At 43.0% G+C, this 26,986-nt stretch overlaps 2 protein-coding genes and 1 long non-coding RNA gene across 16 annotated transcripts in view; 2 read left to right on the top strand and 1 right to left on the bottom strand.

Annotated features, from left to right (window-relative positions):
* Nucleotides 1-9,583, top strand: part of LOC310897932 — an 85,500-nt gene extending 75,917 nt beyond the window's left edge. For all 11 annotated transcript variants that reach the window (XR_014582796.1, XR_014582797.1, XR_014582798.1 and 8 more), the window contains one exon: nt 7,946-9,583. This is a non-coding gene — a long non-coding RNA (uncharacterized lncRNA). The remainder of the gene's footprint in view (nt 1-7,945) is intronic.
* On the bottom strand, nt 8,774-12,396 carry MCFD2 (multiple coagulation factor deficiency 2, ER cargo receptor complex subunit). The gene is made up of 3 exons (XM_083832108.1): nt 12,059-12,396; nt 11,206-11,365; nt 8,774-10,162 (listed from the first exon to the last, which is right to left on the bottom strand). The coding sequence occupies exons 1-3, from the start codon at nt 12,196-12,198 to the stop codon at nt 10,031-10,033; spliced, it is 432 nt and encodes a 143-aa protein (XP_083688234.1). The 5' UTR covers nt 12,199-12,396; the 3' UTR covers nt 8,774-10,030.
* The window catches only part of TTC7A (tetratricopeptide repeat domain 7A), a 172,938-nt gene continuing 158,331 nt past the window's right edge, over nt 12,380-26,986 (top strand). The window contains exons 1-3 of one of the 4 annotated variants that reach the window (XM_083832100.1): nt 12,380-12,470; nt 14,143-14,306; nt 15,998-16,166. In XM_083832100.1, the coding sequence (XP_083688226.1) occupies nt 14,157-14,306; nt 15,998-16,166 (319 nt within the window). In that variant the 5' untranslated portion in view covers nt 12,380-12,470; nt 14,143-14,156. Of the gene's footprint in view, nt 12,471-12,691; nt 12,910-14,142; nt 14,307-15,997; nt 16,167-16,882; nt 16,942-26,986 lie in introns of those variants that run through there. The other 3 variants (XM_083832099.1, XM_083832098.1, XM_083832101.1) reach the window with 3 other exon arrangements.

The raw sequence follows: 26,986 nt of genomic DNA, 5'->3' as shown, positions 1-26,986 counted from the left end.
AGGAGGGATGCAAGTCAGTCACTTTGGGAATCCATCTTTCTGACTGTGGATGGTGTCCTTTGTAGTGCTGCTTTGGAAAGCTATGTTGAGCAGACTCCTGACTCTTTAAAGATCCAGTGGACTTTGAGACAAAAAAACCTCCACATCATATGTCATTCTGGGAACGTACTTGCTGTGAATGAATACAAAGACCTATTCATCACTCCTAGTGCTCACATAACTGACAGATTAAATCACTCTCTGGCTGTGAAGATGACAGTGGCCCAATAGCTAAGGCTGTCTAACAGTTTCCATTAGAAGGCCTCATTTCTGATTGTTTATAATTTTGCCAGGCTTCAACTCAGTGAGCTGAAATTTCCCTTGCCATATGTCACCACAAACTGAATTTTTGTGTGTGGAAGGGCCTAAATGAATATTCATGGCATTTCCAAGCTCATGTATCAGTGAAAAAGTCACTTAAACACAAATTTTCAGAGAATAACTGTACCTTTGTCCTTTCTTGAGAGAGCAGGAAAAGCATCTGGAGTTAGATGCTCCCCAGTGGTCAGTGCTCAAGCAGAAGATGGAGTTGCAGCTAAACAGCGTGGGTACAAGAGGTTCCATGTCCAGGGCTCTCAACTCGGTAGATATTGTTGACAGTTTTAACCTTTTCCCAAACGTTGTGAGGCTGTACTTTAGTCTCCTGATATACTTAGTCCTATAGTGAAGCCCATGTTGTTGATAGAAGTTGTTTTAAACAGACTGAGATTACACTAACAGGGAGCAGAATTTGGAAGTGTGGCGTCTAATGGCTTGTGGTTGGGTATGGGGTTGGGTATGTATGACTGCTTATAGCTCTCCTTAGTTTTACCCTTTATCTTCTCCACTGTTGTCCATTTGTTGTACTCCTGACCAACATTCCCTGTCAGATGGTATCAGGACCAGGTTTTCAGATCTCCATGCTGGTCTGAGCACCAGTCTGAAGTTGCTAACTCGAGATGAGTGAGTTTGGCAGCTTTTAGGAAGACTTTCCTCTGGTCCATTGAAATCATTTCTCCCTCTGCAAAATCAAGAGGTGCTTGTGTTGGGAAGCTGTTTGGTAACCAGCAACGAGTGGCATTGGTGCAGGTCAGGAGTGGCATGGGGTTTAGCGGACGCAGTAATTTTGAGGATGATGTGCTGTTTCTGGGAGTAGTATCCACAGAAGGCAGCTCAGCTGCACACTGGAGGAAATGTCCTGTCTGATCTGCAGCCTGCATAACCCTCTCCCTTTTCCTACGGATATTTTGATTAGAGGGAGCTTTAAAAGGAAAAGACCTCCAACTGCCACAGGAGTCTGAGAAGGCTTGCGTTAAACTCCCTAGAGGAGTTTTCCCTTAACCATCGCGCAAGCCAGAAAATTTCCAGATCTCAGTAAAAACTGTGTGCATGTGCTGTTTTCCCAAACTGGGTATCAACGTGAATTGTAGCAGCTACTGGCTAGGAACAATCTAGAGACAGACTTTACAAGCACCCAGGATGTTCTCATTTAACTAGTCATGCTAGAGGGCCTTCAGATGATTTAGAGCTTGCTTAGACATACCTAAATCACCATTAAACTAGCTAGCTTGGGTTCAGTGAGTAACATTATTCCAGGAACACCGTGTTCAGAATGCCCTGCAAAATATATCTGTTTACTGTACTCAGCTTTTATAGTGGGTTTTGCAGTTGTGCTGTGTTCTGCAATGGTATTGGTGTGATGTTTGCAGTTCCCGATCAGGCTAATTCAAAGCTAGTTGGGTATGTCAATGCTGTGCTGCAGTTTTAATAAGGACTGTGGTAGAGACACATCTGCAGTCAGAAATGGTCATAATTCTGCACTGCCAACATGGTGTAATACTCTGCAGAAATCCTCAAGCCAGACCTTAGGAAATTAATCTGGATCCTATAAACATTTTAGTGGGAGGAAGCAAAAATATTTGTGTGACCTGCCAGGACTTTTCATCTCAGAGGTAGGACTTCATATGGGGGAAATAGTCTTTTCCCTTGTTGATAATAAAAGCACTTTATTTTTTTGCTACAGTGGAAAGATCTTGCATTAGATAGATCACACCGAACAGCATTCAGTGAACTGCAGATGTCCTTAAGTTTCCATTGTAAACTTGATTTTATTCCGATTTCTCTCTCTGCCAAAATTAGCCCTATACACCTACAACTTCACAGGCATAATCTTATTCTGAGACAGATTTTTTGGAAGAGTTGAAGGAAACTGGTCAAGGTGTTTAAGAGATATGATGGATAAAAATGAGATCATCTGCTTGGAGATTTTCCTAAAGACTTTTTGGCTTGTCATATCCTGAAAATTCATTTGCCTAGATTCAAAAAAATATTTAAAATCTGTTGGTCTTGGCTAGAAATGGTGTCTTTGAGTAATTTTAGGCTGTCTGGTGACAGAATTATTTGGTTACTGAAAGTGGTTTCTGCCTCGGTGTATGTATATGTGTTATGTGTTCTTTGGAGATCTTTACTTCGCTAGTCAGTGCCAACATGTTCATAAATTTATGATGGCATATGTAAGGTTTCTAAACAACTCTGCATGTATCTTAAACATATGCATTCCTTCTCCTGGACCAGTCCTATACACATGTGCTGCTGTCTAAAATCCTCACCCGTGTGTTTCCTGACTCCCACTCCAATCCACACTGAGGCTGATAGCACGGTTTTACAGTCACTTTTGCAAAGTCCCTGAAAATATCTCCCCAAGGGACCGGCATTCAAATGTCATTCTACTCATCTCAATTCTCTTTCCTGGATCAAAAAATCATACCTGTCATGATTTGTGCCAATATGTCAGTCTCCAATGGCTGTGAGCCACAGATGATGACACTTAAGTCAATATTTTTTTGTGTGACTTATTTCTGTTTTATGACAAAATAAGTTCTGAGGCGTAATGTTGCTCTTCTTAAAGAGGATTTATTTCAAAATATGTGCTTTCGCTTTCTCAAAATTATGTAATTTCTAAAGGTGGTTCTTGAAGTGTGACCAAAACCAGAGGTAAACAGAACCACTAGACAATTTTGAAAGCCTCCCATTAGATAAGAAGCATGTGACATCTAGAAACAGTATAGTTGTGCTACACCACTGCATTCATGTTGTTCTCTGGGATCACTACGGCATCCATATATATATCCTTTTATCCGTAATAATACTTTCTCCATATTATTCCATCAGCATCTGTTCTTTGCCACTATTTTAGACAATCTGTTGGGCTAGATGGACTTTTGCTTTAACTAACCGTGGATGTTCTTACACTATATTCCCAGTGTCAACAAAAATAGTTTACTATGTGCTGAAAACAGGGCTAGGAATTGACTTTGTCATTTTAAAACTCTAAATATTCTTTTTTTTTTTTCTTTTTTTTTTTTCTTTTTTTTTTTTTTTCTTTTTGAAGAAGCAGCCTTGATATCTTTGTGCTTTGGAGCTAGGACTTGAATCCTAAGTGAAACATTATCTGGAAGTCAGGGATAAGCTTTACCCCTCCATTTCTGGGTCAAACTGTTCGCTTCTAGCTCTTGGCAATCACACTTTGAATGTGCTCTGTAGAAACTTGGTAGGGCTTTGTATTTCACCTCTGTGGCAGTGGGTGTACTCTGACAGGACTGAGCAGGAGATTCCTGGTTGCAGACTGCTCTGGCACGCAGCACAGGAACTCAGTGCAGGAGGTCTGTCCTCCCTGGCAGTCCTCCGGGACAGAAGAACTGACTGAAGTTACACTTTTTAGCTGAAGACTATTAACCTTCTTTCTTTTCAAATGTCACTTCTTTAGGCAAAACCCAACCAACCAATGAAACAAACAAAAAATGGTTCTTTAAATTTTTTCTCGTGTTTTCTGGACTTCTGTCCATTTTTGTTGATAACTTCTGGCCTCCTGACAGCTAGTTCACATCTTTCTTGGAGTGCAGCATACAGAACAGAACACCGTGTTCTCGGTGAGTCTTGAACAGTGGGGATTAGACCACAAGGACTCTTTCAGTTGTTAAGACTCTTTGGACATCCCAGTGCAATGTCCGTGTTTTATGTAAAAACACGGCTTTGCTGTTCATGTTCAGCTTGTGTTCCACCATAGTCCCTACATTTGTTCTCTTGTGAATTGTTAACTGGATAGATGAGTATTTCTACTTAGGCATGACAAAACACCCATTTTAGATGACTTCTCTAAATGTATCAAATCATTTAAAAACCTGATTCTGTCATCCATAATATCTGCAGTCCTTCCTTGCTCCACCTGCAAGTTTAATAATCATACTTCTATTAAACTTCTCCACACATCCATCTTCTATGCCTTCAATGAAAACATCAGATAAAACTTGAGATGGGACTAAGCCCCACAGAATACCTTGCAAAACACATGTATTTTGATAGGTTTTGATTAAATTTTGTTGTGGATACAATCACCGTACCAGACTTCATCTCCTGCCCCTTCCTGCAGAAGTTTAATTTTGAACACAGTTCACTAGCCTGTTTATGAGGAAGTAGTGCTAAAGGCCTTGCAAAAAATAAAATAAAATAAATAAATCAAAGCTATATGACACCTATGACCATTACTTCACCCTTCCTTTAAGACTCCTAGAATGAAGTTGATTAAGCCCAGACAATACGAAAACATCTAATTTAACTGGTTGCTTTCTGAGCAGGTTTCTCATATTTCAGGCTGAAATTTTACCACTTCATTCCTGGCACTCATTGCACTGTCTGCTTGCTGTTGACCTTTTCAGTAAAAAGGGAAATAAAATACATTAAACTCTTTGTCTTCCTTAAAATCCTCTGCTGATAGCATCCCCTGTCTTTGAGCTGTGGTCAAAACTAACTTTCCTTTTTTTCTTACAACCTTACTCGTGAAATTTCTATTTTGATATGTTTTGCTAGTTGCATCTTTTGTGCTTTGTCTTTACTGCCTGTGGAGACATGTACACACACACCTGTGAATGGTGTATTGTGCTGGGTTCTCAAACAGCCGACCTAGTTTCCACTTTACAGATTTATCTCCCTCATGCTTGCGGTCAATTAAAATGTTACGAATTGGCTGACTTGCACTGAATTTCATTACTTTCCTCCAAACTAGTAGAGCGTGCACTTGGTTTCTTATTAGCATTTCTTGAAGGAACTGACAGCTCTCCGTAATTTGTTTTTCCCCTAGATTTTCCTTGTATGAGACCTCCCTTACACACACTCTGAGTTTATTGATATCTGCCTTCTTGAAATCTAGTGCTGTCAGTCACTGAGTTGGATTAAGTGGCACAAATTGACACTGTGTTCACTGCAGTGCTGATTTCTTTTAAAAGATGTCATATTTGGCAGTATACCTTGAGTCATATGTTACACTGCCCCCTACCTAGCTGCAAAACTGCTGCTCTGCTGCGGAAGGTAGCGACAATTTTAATACATATTGGCTCTTAAGATTTAGTATGCAGTTCAAAATTTAGCATGAAGAACAGGAAGAAAAACATAACTTAAATGTTCTGTACAGCATTAATAACTGCCCTTGTAATAAATCTCACTCAACACAGAGTTATCTGTGCTGATGAAACATTTACAACACAAATTCCTGGTGATGATATATAATGCAGACCAAGATATGCAATGATCCTCGCTCTAATTTGTTGACTAAAAACTTAGAACATTATGCGACTGTTTCATGGTGCGGTGGGCAGACAGTGACACTGTCATGGGGGAGACAAAGAGGAAAGCAGTGAACTTTATCTTAAGTGGAAGTAACTGATAGACCACATTGGAACTATGCCTTGAAACAACACAAGTTTTTACTAGCATCAAAAGCAAAACCAGTAAGATTTCAGGTTCTACTAATACCCCATAACCTCCTTCAGTGTTGGTTGAAACCTCGATGGACCCTCTCATGGTCAGCTAGTGATGGTCAAGAAGTCAGGCCAGGCCCGGTGCTCACATTAGAAAGCCTTCTTGTTAAATATATATTTTTTAACTGACAATATTACAATGCGAGTTGCTTTACTGTCACCTCAAGTAGATTTGATTCCCTAAACAATGAAAATGAATTACCAGTAACCAGTCCTGGCTATGATCAATTTTTATGACAGTTGCGAAGTAATAAAAATGTGATGAGCATCATCCTGGCAGCGTGCTGTTGGAAGGCAGAGGAGCAGGCCTTGCCTGTAGTCAGGGTAGCGGTTGCTATTATGGTGAAATCCACCTTCGAATCACTCCAAGTTAGGTGCTGTAGAGAACCAATGTGCGGTGTTGATACGCTATCTAGCGGCTGTATTGGTGATGACATGATTCCGGGATTACTGTTCTTGTGAATTGCTAGTATATATATGTATTATTCTGTGGTTCTATAGATAGATAGATCGATCGATCGATCCATAGGATGCCTTGGGTTGAAAGTGACCTTAAAGATCACCCAGTTCCAACCCGTCTGTCACGGGCAGGGATGCCACCCACTAGATCAGGTTGCCCAAAGCCCCATCTAGCCTGGCCTTGAACACCTCCAGGGATGGGGCATCCACAGCTTCTCCATGCAACCTGTGCCAGGGCCTCACCACCCTCTGAGAAAAGAATTTCCTCCTAACCTCTAATCTAAATCCTCTCTTTTAGTGTAAAACCATTCCTCCTTGTCCTGTCATTGTCTGCCTGAGCAAAAAGTTGCTCTCCATCTTTTTTATAAGCACTACATATTGAAAGGCCGCAATGAGGTCACCCCGGAGCCTTCTCTTCCCAGGCTGAACAGCCCCAGCTCCCTCAGCCTTTCTTCCTAGGAGAGGTGCTCCAGCCCCTTGATCAACTAATGACCCTCCTCTGGACCCTCTCTAGCACCCACGCCTTTCTTGTGCTGGAGGCCCCAGAGCTGGATGCAGCACTCTGAGTGGGGCCTCACAAGGGCAGAGCAGAGGGGGACAAGCCTTCGAGCTGCTGCCCACTCCTCTGTTGGTGCAGCCCAGGATGCAGTTGTCTTTCTGGGCTGCAACCGCACTGCTGGCTCATGTCAAGCCTTTCATCCACTAGAACTCCCAACAGCCCTTCTCTGCAGGGCTGCTCTGCTCTCACTGAGTTCTCCACCCAGTCTGTGCTCATGTCTGGGTTTAGATGAGATCAGGATTTGTAAATCTGTAACCACTTTGTAATGAATCCAAGACTTTCTGAGGTTGTGGATGACTAACCAAAAGAAGGTACTAAAGTTTGTATGAATTTGCAAACAAAACTGTTGCTGTAGGCATTTTTGTCTTTAATATTCTGACAGGTACTGGATAAGCAGTTAAGATTTTTCTCCTTTGTATTCAAGCCGTGGTTTCTAGGCGGACTAACAACCAACAGCTCAGCTTATGAGTGGTTCAAGAACCAGTTTAAGTATTCTCTTTACCTGCCAGATTAGGCAGTATTTTGTAAGGTCAAAGCAGACAATCTAGATACTTAATCTAAACTACAAATATAGTATACAGTAATGCAAAGCCAGATGTGTTCTCCAGTGGGGAAAACTAATTCTGGTTCCCTGAGATCGCAGACTAGGAAGAGGTGAAGATTATGCACAGGCTTCTCGTGGTTTTCTGTTTCTGACAGGGACATTGTTGACCTCCAGCAAATCATACACCCCTCTTGCTTTATTATCTGTTACCGAGATGTGAAGGGGAGATAGTACTGCTCTTTAAAAGCTTAATCAGCTTTTTAGTTGGTGAGCACTTCTGTTGTAAAGGCCTTACTTTCTGTATCGTATATATATACACATATGAAAGGGAATATACTACCTGTATATATGACTTATACAAGTATATTTCAGGTAATGCACAAGCTACAACAACTAGCACACAAATTCTTTTTATTTTTTTAAGAACTCTGACTCACCATCTGCCTCAGCAATTTTGCACTTTTCTACTTACTAACTGAGAAATCTCCCTAGACAGCTGTTAAACCATTTATCTTCAAGTGCACTTAATTAAAATATGTGTATTTGTTTTAGGAGGCTGAGTAAAGACATCGTGTTGCAGGTTTCAGCTTGGATAGCATCTTTAGAACTGTTCCGTCTTTCTAGGAAAGCAGGAATATTGTTCTTTCTTCAGACATCATGAAGAAAAGTGCTAATTTTGTTCTCTATTTTTGGTAAGTAATTTTTCAATTTAATATATGCTTCTGACACCTTAAAAATAAATTTGTTTAGTAAAAAATGTCGTTCACATGACCTACATTTATCATAATTATTTCTGATATAAAGCTTCCATTGTGTATGTAATTTGCCACGTAAGATTGCTGTTAATAAATGTGAAATATGTATATAAATTACATTATTAATGTAAGTATGTGCCACACAGGCAGTTGCTGTACTAAGCTTAAGGATTTATAGCTCCATCTAAGACCACTGTACTTGATAAGGAAACAGTGATTTTTAAGAGCAGAAGCTTATGATACAAGCATGTAAGAGTTGCTAGGTCTACAAGTAACCTCCTTTAAGTGCCCAAATACGATAATCTTCATCTCCTCTTGTCCCCCCTCCCTTCCTACCTATAAACATGTTCTGTACTTCCTTCAAATTCAACATTCACTCCAAATTAATTGTCCTGTAAAAAAAAGAACTTTGCTTTTGGTATGACTGCTGGCAACAGAGATGGGCTTAAAAATACATCAGAAAATTAAGGAAAATTCCTCAGTAGGACTTCCCACCTTGCATGTCCAGCTCCTAAGTGCCAGAACCCCAAATTATTTTTATTGCTTGCACAACCAGCACAACCCTGGCTACAAATGCATCCAAATAAGTGGTTATTGTAAGAAAGAAAAGTGCAACACTCATTCATTCGTTGCTCAAACATTTAAACAAAGGAAGTAATTTCTTTTACAAATGTTTCTCTTGTATAAGAATAATTTTGTACAGAAAATAGCTCTTTATACATTTTAGAGAAATGCTAACATTTAGATTCTCTATTCAGGGATAATGATTGAATGCAATTTAAGATTTCTGTTATGCTTTACAGTTACCAAATATCAACAAAGCAGCAATATACCACTTGTTTAATATCTTTCAACTGCTTGACTTACCAATTATTGACTCAAGACAATGAAAACATTCCTAGAACCATGTTTGTTGACAAACATTCAAGTATCTTGAAACTGTTAGTTATGAAATAACTCCTGAAATTAACACCATAATTTAAGCATCAAGGAAAATGAACTTAAACCTCAACAAGGCAGCATTACTTGCTCACAGATTATCCTGCTGGCTAATACTGTAAGAATCAAATTGAACTGAAACTTTTATATTAAATTGGTTTACTGTTAACATGACCTTCAAAACGAGATAGCAGAAGCTACTCAAGTATATGTTATGCAGCATTAATACAACATTATAAATGTAATAAAATGCTTTCACTTTTGTAAGAAGAGACCAGGGAAGGTAGAGAAAAATTTAGTAAAATGCAATATAAAAAGTAAATTTGTGGAGGATGAGAATAAATTGAAAATCATGTATATGTATTTATATATAACATTTGAGAGTATACTAAGATATACATATATTTAATAATGCTCAATTTCTTGCAACATAGTGTTAAAAGTTCATATGGTGTCACGGGGACCTCCAAAACAAACCAGTTTCACACACTTTTCCTCTACAATTACTGTTTCAAGCACCTGTACTTGTATGCAAGTTTCCTTTGAAATTAGTGGGATGGTAAGGAAATTTCTCCTTGATATACAGTCATCTCCTTGACACATTATCTTTTCTTGCTTTCTAGGTATTTTCTAATTTTAAAATGTAAGCAAAAATAATTTTAAGATGTAAGCAAACAAGTACTATATAACTCAATAATCAAAGATTGGAATTTGAGAATACTGTTGATGCTTCCATGCTGCAAGATTCAACCATTCAGTCAAACACACCTATCAGTCTGCATTAGCCAGCCTCTTAACGGGTACAATTTTCAAGGAAATTCCGCTGCAACTGGTACACCTCTCCTCACTAACACTGTGGCACAAAGATCGACAGGAGTAATAGATCACATTATACCAGGTCACATTTCCATTTAGCTAGGAGAAACAAGCCCCCTGCAAAACCTTATTCCAGTGATTTTGCAAATTCTGCATAGTCAATGTATCCGTCATTGTTCTTATCATCATCTCGCAAGACATCATCTATTAGACTAATTAGCTCTTCTTCTTTCATTGCCTGGGTATGCTCACCACCTTCCTACAAAAAAAAAAAAAAAAAAAACAAGAAACAAGTTTAGCGGTGTTTCCCATCTAGTGGCACATGACAGATTACTGACAACTAATTTTTGTTAAGCAGTTCATATTTGATGTTTAATGTGGTTCTAAGATTTATATAATCATTTATTCCAATATATGGAACTTTTACCAGATGCAAGCTATTAAGTCCAAGTTCTCTGTACTTCAAAATAAGTGCTTTGTATCCGTTATATCCAGTTTATATTCTTAGCCAAGAGATCTAAAAGCTAAATAGCACAATGTACAACGATAGACTAACCTAGCAGATGTGTTCTTAATTTGAATCTTTACGTCGCACAGACATATAGTTTCTGTACTGTATAGAAACATCATCCTTTGTGTCAGAACGTGTAACAGAGTGAGAAATGAAAAGAAACATGTTCAGTACAGTGGTGTAGCTTAAAGGTAGTAAAAGGTCAGTATGTGATACTGCGTTAGCATTGTCTTCCCAAGGATCGTACCTGCATCTGTCCTTAAATATTTGTAGCTGGGAAGAGAATGTGTTTACAAAGGTGAAGAAAACAAAGGCAGACCATGACTGGTTCTTCTAAGCCGAATTTGTGCAAGATGTCTCTTATACTTCGCTTATCCAAGGCAGTAATAGTTTGGACTTGAAAACAGCAGGCTTAGAACCTGCAGCAGCATCGTATCACGTGCTACTTCTATAACCTCACATCAGCTTAATTCCATCGTGGACAATTTCCCTTTTTCCTCTCCCCATCCCTGGCTATCAAAGTATCCCCTTTGTCAAATCATTTCCACTCTTCGCTCACAGTAAAGTTTAAACGACAGTGGAGTCTTCTTGAAAACTGTGATGTGACATGAAAAAACTATGATAAAGTTAGTATGTTTATAAATCAAGCCAAAGGGATAATAGTCTTGTTTTCACAAGAACTGTTCTACTGTAACTGCACTGAAGGTGTGTTGTGACTATGCTACTTAAAGCTGGTTTAAGAAAGTCAGAACTGTTTGCAAATGCACAAGCCATTACAATATACCACCTACCTCTTTGTGGACATGCGATATAGCGGTAGCAAGCTCTAGCCCATCTAACAAATTATTGCCATCATAATCATGCATTTTGAAGTAATGAAGCTGCAACTCTTGCGGAGACATCTCAGATTCTGGTTTTTCAATAACACCTTCCAAATGTTCCATGATGTGGCTAAGAAAAAAAAAAACAACAAGCGACATACCAGTTAGTTAATATTTAATTCTATGTTGACATCAAATTTAGTCTTTGATCAAGCAGTCAAGTGCACAGGAAGCACTGTATCTCTAAAAGCACCCTAGACAACCAGGACAACTGACAGTTTTACACTAAAATGAGGAAGGCACAAAGGTTGGTTGTTACAGGTGTTGCAGTGGCCTCTAGCGTCTTAGGTAGCTATTCCTCTTTCTTCTGGCCTACTGAACTGATTACAAAAACAAGCCAAGCAGCCCTCAGAGTCTCCTTTGGGCTGTTTTCCAAAGCAAAGGGTCTGGAGGAAGAGCATTTATACTCACACATGAACTAGGGAACTGCATTTGCTGCTACCTCTCTTTGGTGCGTGAAGAAGCAAGGAAGAAGAAAACCATTCCCTGCCCGCTTAAAGTACTGTTTTGTCTAAAGTACATTGATCTAGGCGAGCAGGGTTCCTGTAAGAAATCACTTATAGCGTGAGTTGTGCTGAAGGCTCCGGAGACCTTTCCGGGTCTGGCACCTGCTGTCAAGTTCTCCAGCAGCTGCCTCCTGCCTGCCCCCAGCTCTTCACGCGGCACCCCGAGCCGGGCGCCTGCCCTCGCCTTTAACCCGCCTGGCGCCGCAGGAGGTAAGCAGACGGCTAAGAAGCACCGTCGGCGTTTTCGGGACACGTACTCCTTATCTTGCACCAGGTTCTTATCGAGGCGGATGTTCGCGTGCTGGCCCTCCCCGCCGCGCTCCTCAGCCAGGGCGCCGAGGAGGGAGGCGGCCAGGCAGCAGCACAGGAGAGCCGCTCCAACACCCCTCGGGGCCATGGCGATCTCCTGCCGAGAGGAAAACAGAGCGCGGAGAGACGGGCAACGCCCGGCCGTTAAACCGCCGCCCGCAGCCGTTAAACCGCCGCCGCGGGATGGCGGCCCTGGCCCCCAGGTGGAGCCGGGCCCTGCGCTCCCCTCCGCCCACGGCGCATGCGCGCGCCCCGCCCCGCCCCGCCCCTCGGCGCCCCGCCCGCCGGCTGCACCTTGCGGCGGGGCGCGGCCGCGTCACGGCGCCCGCAGGGACGTGTGCAGCGCTCGCCGGCGGCCAGGTGCGGCGGGAAGGGGCGGGGCCTCACCCTCGGGGGGCGGGGCCTCGGCGCCGCGGGGGCTCCGCTCGGTGGGCGTGGTTTCCCGCTCGGTGGGGCGTGGCTTCCCGGCCGGTGGGCGTGGCTTCCCGGCCGGTGGGCGGGGCCTCCCGGCGGGTGGGCGTGGCTTCCCGGCGGGTGGGCGGGGCCTCCTGGTCGGTGGGCGTGGCTTCCCGGCGGGTGGGCGGGGCCTCCCGGCGGGTGGGCGCGTCCCGGCGGCGCCCCGCGGTCCGGCGGCGGCGGGGCGCTAAGATGGCGGCGCTGTGGCACGTGAAGCTGTCGGGGGAGCTGGAGCGGTGCCGGGCGGAGCGGCACTGGGCGCAGCTCCGGCTGCTGGTGCGGCACCAGCTGCTGCCCCCCGCCAGGGCGCCCCGCAAGGCGGCGGCGGGCGCCGAGGAAGCCGGTAAGGGGGCGGGGGGAGCGGCAGCGGGGCGCTGACCTGCCCCGGGAGCCGGGGGGAGCCCCGGGGTGCTGGTCCGGCCGTGGGTGGGGGGGGGGCTCCGCGGTGCCTCCCCCCGGCGGTCCCGAGGGCAGCGCCCGTTGGCCGGGTGCCCGGGGAGCGGCGGTTCGGGGGCTCGGTCCCTCCTTGTGCCTGCGCCTCTCGCCTCCGGTAGAGGGGCCGGCGAGCGCCTGGGTGCTCCCCGGTGCCGCGGACGAGTGGCTGTGGCTGGGGGTGGGCACGCGCAGGGCCCGCTGTGTTGTGCCGCTTCCCCGTTTCGCGGTGCCGGCGGGCGGTAGGTGCGTGCCGGCCGTCGGGCGGGCGGAGCTCCGCTCCCGCGCCGGTGTGCGCTGGCGCTCGGGCCGCAGCACGCGCGCTGTGCCTCGCGCGGGGGGGGCGAGCGGGCAGCGGCTGCCCCACGGGCTGCGAGTGCGGGGAGGACGCTGCCCTGCGCCCCCGTTCCGCAGCTTCGGGCTCTGGAACACGAAGTCTGTGTGACACACAGTGCTCGTTTGGTTTTTTGTTTGATTTGCAAAGACGTTCTTACCCTATTTGACTCAGCCAGCTGTTTGAGATACTCCTTCTATGAATGAATGAGCTGCTGAACTAGACCCATCAAGCGAGAGCTCCAGCTACGCCGCCAGATGAGATGTTTTTAGCAAGTGATGCGTCTTAAAGTTCATAGAAAATAATTTCTTCTAAGTAAAATATTAAGCTTCTGATGCAGTTACTGTTCTGTAGTGAAGATCATGGCTTATGCCTAGTCTGAAGCAAGTTTTCATGCTTGTACATTCACAAATTTTAAGCATGGACTTAAATGCTTGCTAAGACTGGTCTTACAGTTTTTCATCACAAAACTCACTTTTAAATTAATTGCTGCATTAGTGACAACACAAGAGTGAGCTGTGCTGTCAAAATGAAAGATATGATCAGGGAAAAATAGTTTAATTAAAAGGAAATGTCATTTTATTTTTCATAGGTAACAACGTTTCCAATACCCCAAGTTAACACTACTTCCTCTTTTCCTCCACTAGTTCCTCTCACCCCTCAGAGTTACTATTTATGTGTCTTGCAGATGATGAGTTTTCTCTTAATCCTATTTAAATGTTAATGTAATGCTATTTAAAAAAAGTGGTGCTGATAATAGCATTCGAAAATGCTAAGTGATGTTTCTTGTTGGTTGGTGTATGCTTTCAGAGGACTATGGGAGTATGCTGCTTGCCGAAGCTCTGCTGGAAGAATGCTTACAGGAAAACTTTGCCAAACTGAAGGACTCCATTCCCCTGACAGAGAAGAATGAGCCCAAACTGAGTGAAGCTAAGCAGTATCTGACCAACGTCTTAAGCAGAGGAAAGCTGCGGGTAAGTGGGCTCTGTCATTGTAACTGCTGATAACGTAATGCTGTTTTCATGTGATTGTTAGCCTGATATGAGGTGTTGACATTGCCTTATCATGTCCCCCTATTTACAGTGCTGTAGTTATAGGTATTACTAATGTCCTTGTAATTCAGTGCCCCTCTGCAGTGTCTTCTGTTGGGAGATTGCTTTTTCATATCCAAACAGGTTAGGTATTACAAATATATCCTTCTTTCTGATTACAAAGACTTGGGCTGAGTATGTAGGAGCTCTCTGCAGCTGTGGTGCAGGGCCTTCTAATGGTGCTGCTGGGTTTGCCCAGCTGAGGGACCTCCTGCCGCTCCAGGGCTGAAGGAATTGCGTGCACCTGGTCAGCTCCAGGACAGAGGTAAAATGTGCTTCACGCTGCTGCTGGGCCGTTGAGGTCGTAGTGCAAGTCCAAGGTTACAGCCTTGCATTGCTTTCGGTCCCTGCCAGAGAAGTTACGCCAACTTAGCCTCAGTTTTCTTTCATGTTCTGAGTGTGTGGTTCATAGCTGCCCATTAGCAGAGAGCTTTAGGAGAGTTTCAAGACACTGCCTCAGTGGCTACTGGTGACCTTGAACAGCGGGGCTTTAATAAGGCTATGAATTACAAGTCTGAAGTTCTAGGCTTGTACTGCTCCTGGTTCTGAAACTTGCAGCGTAATGAGCTTGCAAGTGGATGTTATACTTTGATCATGTTACCTGCAACAGAGCCCATGTTCAGCTTTTATTTTTCTGTGGGGCAGTTCCTTGTTTGTATCTTCTCAAAAGTCAGTGTATTTAAATAAAAAGATAGGGTAGGAAGGAGGATTCATCCAGCCCTTTTTCTTTATAGTTTAGCCCCAGTAACAGCCAAAACCACTGTTGCTGTTTGGTTTTTTGTTTGTTTGTTTCCAGGTCTAGGTGTTAGGTTTGGCTTCATGAATTGCAATTACTGTTTCTTTGTAGTGGTGATTTGGCTACTCATGTTGGTTACTTACAAGCTACTCTTGAACCTGTGTAGACTGCATGTGTTTAAAAACTGGGGGTGAAGGATTAGGAACCTCTCCTGCTTTTGGAAACATTAGAAAGGGTCCAAATGTTTGTCTCTTACTGAGAGTGTTTTTTTTTCTTTTGCACACATTTGTATAGACATTTTCAATACTCCTTAAGGACCAAACAAATCCTAGAAATGGCAGGCATGCTTTCTGCCTCTACTTTTGCCTGAACTCTTTTTTTGAGAACTTAAGAAAACTTGGGAACTTTCCTGCTTTTTTTGATTAAATGTACAGAGGAGAGGGGACCAGTAACTGAATGACTGAAAAATATTTTCTATACAGTTTAAAAGCAGGGAATTTCCTTGGTGTGTATGTCTAGTTATGATAGTGACAGGCTTTAGTGTTATCCATGGCTGGTGAATCAATAGAATAGGTCAGTGGCAAGGGAAGAGGTGACTTGTAAGCTGTGTGTTTCCAGACTGAGCTCCAAAGTAATTCCTTGACCTTTGTGGCTTGCTGCTCTCATAAGCATAGTGCTAAGATCTCTAGACGCTTAAATCCTTACTTCTCCAAATTGTGTAGTTGGCAAGGTTAAGAACAAAACATTCTGAATCTCCTTAATTTGTGCTAAAGTATCTCATTTGTGCTCATTGGTATTTTACCATGTAAATGCTCTTTTCCCCTCATTTCTGTTTCAGCCTAAGTATATGATAGAAGCTATGCTGATCCTAGGGAAGCTTCATTACGTAGAGGGATCCTACAGAGATGCCATCAGCATGTATGCAAAAGCAGGAATCGATGACATCTCAACAAAAGATGAACCCCTGTACATGCTGCGTTTGGTGACTGAAGCCTTCGTTATTAAAGGTAAAGGACCACATACATATATTTGAAGTATGCTATGTAGGTAGAAAGTTGAAGGTATTTCTCCAAGTGGCTTGATATGATCAAATTGGCAGTGTTGTTGCCTTTAGAAAGTCCTACTGGGTATGGTCTGTACAGTTTAAAATTGAAGGCGTCATGCAGTCTTGGTCCATGATTTTTAAACTTGGCTGACTTGTAAAAGAAAGGTTGATGCTGGAAGTCGTGTGCTAACTGTTGGCTGTAAGTCAGCAACGCACCTGTGCCTGTGTATACATTTTGGGAAAATCTAAATCAAGTGCTCTGAATTGGGGCCTATACTTTCTATTAGAGTTCATCCACTTGTAATTTTATATGATTTCTGTGAAATAAGCATGGATGGAGTTTCCAAGTTTTAAACTCTGGACTGACACAATATATGCGTTCAAAGCAGGTTGTGTATTTTTGCAATGCATGTCACGTTGTATCATACCTAATGTACAAACAGGAGTCTCCTCCCCCTTTTAATTCTACAAACATTGCGCTGAGAGATCCTAATGAAAATTGCCTCTAAGGGTAGTGGAATTGCATTTCAGTTTTGAGTGGGGGAAAGGAAGACCCTAGTCAGTTACTGACTTGGCGGGGGGAAAAAGATCAGTAATCTTCTCCTTCATTTGCTTTCAGTTCCTTTATAAATGTTGCTCAAGTACTGCTACCTATCTACTGCTTTCTACTCTTTTCAGCATGTCCACCAGCTAATTAGGTGAATGAGAACTCTGTGATGATCAGATACCTTCAAATGGTATGTAAAAGAGTGACACCAAATCAACCCCAAATACTGTTTGACTGGGCTGCTAGTATTACTGACGATAATTTGGGTGTTTCATGATCTCACACAGTCATTCTGCTTTTTTTGAAAACCTGTTTTTGCTGCTTTGCTTGCTTTGGTTTTGTTTTCTATGGCTCTGGTTGAATCTGCTTCATTAATGAGCTTTTGTGGTGTAGGACTAATTTACTCATAACTTACACTAATGTATGCATGGTGCAGAGGAGTAAGTGACTACCAATGCATTTATTGCGGGTGTTTTGTGTGTTTTTTTGAGACTGACTAACGGTGTACTCAAGAGTCTTAACCTTGCTGGGAATTGGTCCTAGGTGAGGCATGAATGTAATAAGGTATGCGTGAACACTGGTGAAATAACGCTGCACCTGTAAGACTTCTTCCATGGTAGCTATCTCACCTCCGTATGAAGATATAAGGGTGGAGGTGTTTGCCTCAGAAGATCAGACCTTAATTTTTTTTTAATGTAGTTTAGCATGGAATATAAGTGTTCTTTTGCCTCTGTGCATGCAAACTGTAAGGAGTCCCTGCCATTGCAGAGTTACCTCTGTGCTATTCCTTTTCCACAGCTTGTATCCTCAGTGATGATTATTTTCAGATTAACCAAGATATCAAGGATATACGAAGTCACTTGGTATTCTAACAAAGCTTGTGTCAGAGAAGTCCATCAGAGTGGAGCTTCTCCAGCTGAGTTTGGAGAGAGCACTCGCTGCTAGGATCAGTTTCTCTCTTTTGTATACTCAACCTCTTGCTTTTACAGAAATAAGCCTTTAAATGTTAGGAGTTTGGACAAGGAAATAGCAGTGTAGATTTAAATCTTCACTTAAAAATATGTCTGCCCAGGCTACCTCTGCAGGTTAAGTAACAGAGCATGGATTTAAATTACTTAAAATTTCTTTATACATTAGTATAAAGACTCTTGATTTCTTTTTTTTTTCCTCTTGATATCTGCATAGATTTTTTTTGAGCTGTACTGTATTATTGCTTCTGGTTGAATTACTGTTAGCTTATACAAACTGAAACCTTCTGTAAGGACACTCTCGAACATCACTAGAAACATTTCTTCATGGATTGTTTATGCAGCAATCCAGAAAAGCCTGTCTCTGTGTTCTGTCTTTATTCCAGGAACTTCAATCTTCTGTGCTTAATTTCTTACTCAGATCTTCAGTAATACAAGGAGGTGGTCAGAATGCCCATGTTCACTCAGTAATGCGCTAGAACTTTATATCAGTTCAAGTATAAACCTGAAACCAGCTTGATTTTGTGTAGCTAGTAGTGTTGGGTTGTGCATATATGCAGAACGGCCACGTAGGCGTTCAGGATCATGAAGGAAGGGTCATGGCAGAAAGAAAAGCCAAATCAAAGGCATTTGTGTTACCATTTTACTGTTGGAAACAAACTAAACAGTAATGAGAAGGAGATGGGGTACATTGGGAGGAGCTGTGCAGGCAGGGTGTGTGGTAGAAATGAAAAGTGGGATAGCAAAACTGGGTTTGCTTCTTTAGAGTGCCTTTTGAATTCTGTGATGCTGATGGTTGGGCATTGAGCTCAATCTGTGGGGGCTCCTCTGAAGGCCCATAGCGTGTGATAGTTGATGTTATGGCAAGAAGTAATATGGATTTGTAGCCTTGTGATTGGAGTGTAGAAGTCAAATGGGGAAAAAGTTTTCTTGCTTTCCTTTCTCAGTAGTCTTTTACCAAAGATGACTGTCAGGCAGTAAACACTAAAGATGTTTTTTATAAATGCTAAAGCTTGAGCAGCTGGCAAGTTACATGAGAGATGGTGGTGAAGGTTAGATTCGTCCAGTATCTCAGCTGACTGCTCCTGCTTATCCTGTTTCTAAATCCCCATGTTGTGGGGAAAAGAGCATCATGTCATACTCCTGTGGACAGTGAGTGAAGTGCTAACAACAGTTTGATTCTTAGCAGTGGTTAACCTCTGTGGTTATTTAATAGGTGGCTGGTCTGTCCACGTCTCTGTTCTTTCTCCCCATCCTCCATGAGGTCAATTCCTCCTTAAAACCTATGCTTGGCTCTATGATGCAAACAGTTCTTTCTGTCTATGGCAGGAAACAGTATTGAGTAATAAAACTTGCTTGCATATTCACTTGGGACACATTGTGGCTTTGTTACCTGGCATTGTCCATCTGAAATGAGCAGAACTACCAAACAGCACACGTAACTGCCACTTTGCCTCTGCTGCACTTACTGCACACTGCAGAGACCCCCGGCTGCTCCCAGTGAATAAATCTTCCTGGTATAGTAGAGTTGGTCATAACCTAACTCTTTGCAAAGCAAAGTGCATCTGTAGCCAGGACTTAGCTCATCTAAACTTCCAGGTTGTAGAATGGCTCTGTAAATAAATTAGGTTTTGTAGTTATGATGTTCAGAACCAAATATATTTCCATAATGTAGGGTTATAGGTACCTATCTTTGCTTGGTGTTTTGGGGGTTTCCACTCCCCAGCTGACGTCACTGATCCCTGCAGAAATGCAAATGGTGTACTTGTTCTGGTCATATTGCTGCCTCTGGTAGTTGGCTGTTTAAAGTGAGTGTGATTGAAATAATGCCATACGAATGTCAATGAAATAACATATGAAGCTTAAGCTACTTGTACAGGTGCAAAGTTTGAGTCGTAGAGTACCAAAGCAAGTTGCTTTCTGTCATTGTGAGTCAGGGGCAAAACTGAAGAAAGCAAGGAAGGAAGATCTCCCGTGGATAACTTGTCTCTTGGCTCAGTCCTTTTCTGTAGCGTTAGAACCAGTGTAAGCTGTTATAGAAGAGTTTTTATGCCTGTATAAATATAGAAAAGATAACGTGAACGATATACTTGCGGTAGTTTTGTTTCTTTTTAAAAAAGCTTTTGGGTTAGCCTTAATGGAGTTGTGCTTGGTTCTCTTACTGCTAAAGCCTCAGTATGAAGATGGGAGGTGGTATGCAGGTAGGCCTGAGGAGTCTCCTCCGTTACGGAGCCATTTGGTGCGCGGCCCTTCTTGGTGTGCTGTGGGAGGGTGGGCAGAGACCTGCTGTAGCAGAAGGCCATTGCCAGCCTGAGTCATGCCGGCCCAGGGAGGGCTGACGTGGCCTGTGGGCCCGTCTCTGTTGGGACTGGCAGCGCCTTCGGCTCGCCGCAGCGCTTCTCGTCAGGGCGTGTGGTGCCAGAGCTGCTGCGAGATGAGTCAGCCCCACGGAGAGGAGCTCCCCGCATCCAGCAGAGCCCCGGCCAAATCAGCAGCGACACAGGACTGCAAAGGGCTTCTAGCTGCTTTCATGGGGAAGCGGCGCTTTAATAGTCCCACTGCCTCTGTCTGACAGGGCTGGAGCACGTGGCCTCGTACGGTGCTGCCTCTGCTCTGCTGACTGGAAGGGGGCTGCGGAGTAACGTGTTTGTGGGTGTCTAAGGATGGGCGAGATGAATCCCTGGTAAACTCGTTTCTGAAGGTTTGGGTTTTTTTCTAAGCTTTAGAAAGAGATCTGTTCTATCAAAAGGCTGCAGTGTAAGCTCAGCCTTTTTAGATCTCAGGAAAAACCACGTTGAAGAGGCCATTAGATGATAATGCAACTGTGAGAAGCCTTGATCATAGTTTGCGTTTTGTTTTAACAAGTCTAACCACGAGTCACATGTACAAGGCAACTGAGCCTTTTTTTTTAATTTACTCAGTGGCTTGAATCATCCTTTATGTTGTTCTTTAGCCCACTTTAGTAATTTGAAGATGTTTAAGAGCTGTAATCTGGTACTTCTGAAAAACCGTAAGATCACAATGCTAACTCTGCTGCATTGAGAAGTGAACTTCAAGCCGCGCACCGTTCTAAGAGCCGTGATACTGCTGAAAGCAGAACTGTGAATCCAACACATGAGGGTTTTTCCGGAGCTTCACGGTGCTGAGCAACCAAGTGTGTACGTCTAGGGTTCTGGGTTTGGTTCAGCTCACTATGGGTTTTTTGGGTTTTATGTCTATTCACTTTGAGGACAAACTGCTGGTCTTGTGTTTTTCTGTTTCTCTTAGGGATGTATCTTTTAAAACCTCTATGATGAGGTCAGTATTGCATGGAAGGATATTGTTCTGCTTTATCCCTATCTATCTAGGGTTTGTAATACTGGAAGTGATGTCTTACAGGTTATAATAATGTTGTGGATGGAAAATGATGGTATTGCACAGTAATAAACAGGAAAAACTAATCTTTCAGGAAATAATGAACAGAAAGATGGATCTCTTAGCTGATTTAAAAACTTGGTTCTAGTTATGATTTTAAATTGGTCAATTTATGCTTCAAATTTTTAAATATCATCATCATTAAACTTCCTTAGTGCTTGTGCATTGTAATTTATTTCTTAAGGTATTTTTGTTGGTTTGCAGAACTATTAAAAACACGTGGGTTTGCATTCAGTAGACATGAGCCTGGCAATTCAATTGTTTTTTTTTTCTAGCTAATCAGAAGATACTTTGCCCATTTGTTCGTACACTTCATTGAAGTCTTTAATTTTGACATTTGCTTATGTGTCATTCATCATTTTTTAATACTGTTTTCTACAGGATGACTAATTTCCTAGGTGAGATTTGTATTCAGCTGCATTTTTTCCTAATTAGCATAAATATAGTTAAAATGGATTTATTGTGGAGCGAAGTTCTGATAAATCAACTTTTTTGCTCTGTTAAAAAATATTTTCAGTTAAATGAATTTTACTTGGTATAGGCAATGTTTGAACTCAATACTTCTAACGTTCAACACAAGCATTAGGTTTCTTGTGTGCATTTTGTTTTTTTATTCATAGTTTAAAGGTGGAAAATAAGCTTTCCCATTTGTTTTTATGTAATCCAAGCCTTGTTGATTCTTCAGCTTCAAAAGCTAGTCACTTAACTAAACTAATGGAGTGAACTGAAGGAAAAAGGATTTTGTTTACTTCCTGCTTTACTCCATGGAAGAGCCTTTATTTTAGAGACTGATTTCAGCACTTCACTGGACTCTGATTTCAGATCCTGAGCCACTAACTTTTCCTCTTACTTTTTACTTAATGCTACCAATCACACAGTGCAAAGATGTATTTTGTTCAAATAATGAAGTATTGTGTTACGGGCTTTAACTTAAGCAGCCTTAAAGTAGGCCTTCTGAAAACCAGATTTCCAGGTAGCTTCTCTGACATGAAATTTTTGTCTACCCTAGTTTTTGTTGAATGAGATGGCAATACTAAAACTACTGAGCCTACAGGAACACAGGCTGAGTGGAAGAATTGAGTACCCCTGGTTTGAAAAAATTCAAGTGCAGATAAGCTGAGTTTAGAAATGCTATGTAGCTTTGCAGGGTCATCATCTATTTCATAACCCTCTTTTCAAAGTGAATTTACACTTTTAATTTCTTTGTTAGAAGCATGTTTAATCCAGGTCATGATTTAAAAGCATGTTTCAGGCCATGTGTATGCTTTTTGAGCTTGCTCTTTGTTTTAGAGGGCATACAGTTTTGCAAGGTGCATTTTTCCTTTCCTAGACTAATGTTTAGAATATCCTGACTGCTGGATGGAGAAGGAAAAAAACAAATAGCAAAACCTTATGGTTATGCATATTCTTGTTCCTGGGGATCTTTTCATAGGCTGGTCTTAAGTGTTCTTGAAGTCCTCTAAGAAAAGCTTTGCTGTAGATCCCCACATGCTCTCTTTTTACTATGTAAGGAAATGCCTTGTCTTGTCAAGTGAGACAGATGTAGGAAGGGGATTATTGGAAGGCTGATGACATTTTTCCATGTTCAAATAAATAATTCTTTATGGCCTTTCTGGGCACTAATAGAGGAAAGTAAAAATCATGCTGTAATTGCACATGTCAAGATAAAGATAATCCATTTCTGTATTATTGTTCGGTAGCCTCATGACTGTAAGGAAGGCTTCCAGTTCTGGCAGTGGCAAAAAGAGGGAATGCAGCTCTTCCTCTCTCCTTCCAGCACTGCCCCACACATGAACGTACATCCTGCCCGCGTTGCTACTTCTGGCTGACTTGGAAACAGCTTGCTGGGATGCACCATATAGCAGAAATGGGCGGTAGGTTGTAAGGGGCAGGGAGAATCCTGAGAGCTCGAATTCCCTCACTACCTCTCCCCCATTAGTGCTGTATTGACGTAGAAACCATTGATGGCAACCTTGCAAACGACAGTGTTGGCTGGTGCATTTGAATTCCTGGTAGTGCTCAGTCAGGACTCTCCTGAAGATACCACTTCTGGTCCTTCCTCATAGTCTTCAGGAAAGCTTGTTGAAGAGCCAAAATTGTACTGGGCGCAAAGTTAAGAAGAGAGAAGCACAGATTGGGGTTAAAGTTGGGGAAAAACTAACTCAAAGTTTTCTTTTGCTTTTTTAGTACAGGCATACTATGCTTAGGTGGTAATGGGGGTTGTGAGGATGACAGGTGGCAGTACGCAGCTCTGTTAACCTGCATGGTGCTTTTGAGATGAAATAGTGGCATGCAGTAGTCTGTTCCTGTTCCTTAACGGCTTGCTCTTCTGTTGGCAGCTGCTACTGAGGTTGCTTTGGTCAGTATTTTCAGCTGCTGTGACAAAGTAGAATTGCCGTGGAGGAAAAATAATTTGTTTGCTTTCTCGTCCCTTTTAAAAGGGGGAAAAAATGGGGGGGGGGGGCAGACGGGACACATTCCTCTATGCTGGAATCATCTGATGACTAAAAATGGGTGGTACTCATCTCTGGGCATTAGGATCTGTGGGGAGATGGACTCTTCTATACAGAGCTTAAATAATGCAGCGAGTTTTCTTGCCTGACCACTGGGAAAATTGCCTCCCAGCCACAAGAACGTATGGTACAATCTGGCATTGAAAACCGCCTCCCTGCGAGTAAGACGCTTTGTTGGCAGAACTTGTTTTCACTTTTGTTTGACAAAAACTGCAGCTTTTAAGTGCTAATTCACATCAGAGGGAGCGAGACTTTGTTCTACACCTTGTATGTCTTCAAAGCGCTGCTGTTTGCAGTCACGCCAGCCAGACAGGAAGCATGCTGTTTACTTGCGCTGCCACCAGAGTAGCTGTCTGATGGGCAAAAGCTCCAGCTCCTAGGTGCTGCTGCCTTGATAAAAGGGCTGAGTACTGCTGTGTCTTATTTGGGTGTTGAGAGTGGAGCAGAAGTTTGGGAGTTGAGCTGCTCTTAGGCTGTTAGAGCGTTAGTTAGGGGAGCTGTGTGTCCCGGTGCCCCTGCTTCCCAGCTCTGCTGTGAGCAGCTAGCCTGGCCCAGCCCCGGCCTTCTCGCTGTCTGTAGGCTGCCTGCTGTGGCCAGGGAAGCTGGCTTCACCGCCATCCTCCGTCAGCTCTTCTCTGCTGTCAGACAGGCTAGCTGAGGTCTTCCTCTGTTTGCACTTTGGACGTAGTTCTGTGCAACGTGCTGTGCACAAATGCAGCCAGGGTGTGGGTTTAGGCTTCTGAGAAGGGGGATACCTATAGGCAACCAGATGCAGATGACTCCACTTCGGAAAGTGGAAAAAGATAAATACCCTCCTGGGTTTCATTAGTGTGATTTGCTGTCTGTGGTTTCTAAGGTTTTATCACGTTATTCTTCCACTCCCTTCTTCCCACACAAGCATGTGATGAGCTTGTGCTGGCTGCACGTGCGTGCGTAAAACCCCACCTCCCTGCTGTGCTGTGACTTAGTTCCCTAGAGCTGGGGGGCCAGCAGCATCAGGAGGTGCAGGAGTAGTTGCCGCGTGCTTTCCTGAGGAGTACAAGTGTACTCCGAGGTGGCCAAGCCACAGGTAGCTGTTAGGTGGCTCTGATGCCATTCCCCAGCTGCAGCTGTGCTGTGTAGCAGGCAGTGGTGTGTGCACACACTGGGTGTTACTGACACGAGCTGTGGGGGTCAGCGAGTGGTCACAGCGGCTGGGGCTGATGCTTTATGTCCTGCCATGAAGCGTTGTGGTCACTGGCAAGCTCTTCTCTGTGGCTGTGCACTGCTCCCAGCTTCCTGCATCCCTCTGCTCCGTGAGGGTATGCTATGTGGCCAGTGGCTCTGGGAGGGTTTCCGTCTGCTGCTTTACCCTGCAGTAAGCTCCGGATGTCTTTGACAACCTTTTAAACGACAGGGGAACAAGCCTCTTTGTCCTTGCAGGCTATGTCTGTTCTAATATTCCTTAAGTAGAATTGGCTTGAGTGCTTGATATGAATCAGCATAGTTACGTTACCCTCCCATTTTCTCTCTCCTGCTCCCAAAGCGCACGTGAAAGTGGGCTAGTCCAGTTCAGTGACTGCGACTGCAGCTACACAGGAACTTTCTCACTGGTGTCAGCGATGCAGTGAGCCCAAACAGTACGTCCCAGTACTCAGTCATCAGCGCCACCTCTCTCCATTGCCCCCAATCCACTTTGCTTTTCTACTCCACTTTTGCCTGCTGTGTTTAGACCAGGGAAAAATGTAATTCTCATAGCCTGCCATGGGAGTATGCGGATGGTGTTGACCAAGCCCTTTGAGGCTGTTCTCACCTCTTTGCTGTGTCTCAGAGCATCACCCCAACAGAGACATCTCCTTCACTGCCATCAGATGTATTGTGGAATGGAGGTGGCCACTTGTACCAGGACAATTAGTGTGTTACAGCAGTGGTCTGTGAAGTGGGATGTGCACGTCCTGGACGACGTGTCATGCACAAAATGATCTGTTGGGGTATAGGAGGAAAGTACTAAACTTCTATTTGTATAGATTTCTATCTCTTTAAACAAAAAAAGGAATCCAGATTGGTATGGATTGACACTGGCATCCTTGCCAGTCTGTATGTCAGAGTCAGAGGGTCCTGTGTCGCATGGTCCACAAAGTGTCCTAGGTAAGAGTGGGTGTTTCACAGTGCCACCATCACTTGTTCGTTCTCTCAGCATATTGCAGTTCACATTTGCGTAGTGAATTGCATTTGTGTTGCATTACCTGGCTTTAGCTGAACTAACCATCGTGAAGTGGACAAGTAGTTTAAAGACTCCCACAAAGGAACTGTGGATTGATTGCATGTTGTACTAATAATGCAAGCACAAGTGAGCAATAAGAAAATGGCTGAGCTGACACTTCTCTTAATAAGAGCTCTTCATTAGCCACATTAGGCAATCCCTGCTTTTACCTTGTAATCGGATCTAATCAGTGATGTTTGAAGTCCAGCAATACTCAACTCAATACCTCAAAAGTTTCACTGAACTTCATGATAAATTTCTAGAAGCCTCTTTTGAGCTTTCTTTCTCAATAGCAAAAGATAAAATCACATACCATTGGGGAAGCGTTTTTTCTTCCCGCAGTGGTAAATGGCTAAAATAATACACAGAAGACAATATGGTGACAAACTAAAACGTGTTCCTTCGTCAGCAAATAGTGTTGGGAGACACATAGAAGGCACCGAAGACCTGAAGAAACAAGTATTAGAACAAACTACATGGTGCGGGAAACTTGCTATACAGTTTGGTGAAAGTACAGATGTTTCTAACATGGCACAGCTTAATGTATTTGCTAAATTCTGGTTCAGTAGTGAAATATACTAAAAACTAAATTACTTTCTTAATAAAAACGTTTGTTTAAAAAAAAAACTGTGCAAGTTTAATCACTAATGTAGCAGCTGCTTTGGTAATAAAATAGAATTCTGGTGTTAGGTTACAGAAGTAGCATCACATGAAATTCATTCACCACCGTTTGTAAGTAAGCTGTTGCTGCAAAGAAGTGAGGGCAAGAAATGCACGGAGTAATACAGGAGTGTATATCAATGTGGCTTATTTCCTTTAAACACAAGACCTTTAAACAGTAGAATCTCTCTAATACTTAAAGAAGCGGTGGGGAGTGACCCCGAAAATCGTTTGTGCCACACACAAACTCACTGGTGGTCTCATGGCAAAGTGCGTAAGAGTTGTTGAAGTTAAAGATGATTTATACATTTGTTTTGCAAAGATAAACGTTACAAATTTGCAGATCTTTTCTGTTATGATAAGCATCTGTCAGTTTTATGCTACCTAGCGGGTATTTTTAAAATGGAAAAAACACATTTTGTCTGTCCCTTCAAGCTA

The sequence above is a fragment of the Anser anser genome (assembly GCF_964211835.1).
Source record: "Anser anser genome assembly, chromosome: 3".
NCBI classification, from domain to species: domain Eukaryota; kingdom Metazoa; phylum Chordata; class Aves; order Anseriformes; family Anatidae; genus Anser; species Anser anser.
This window is presented reverse-complemented; position numbering and strand designations above follow the sequence as displayed.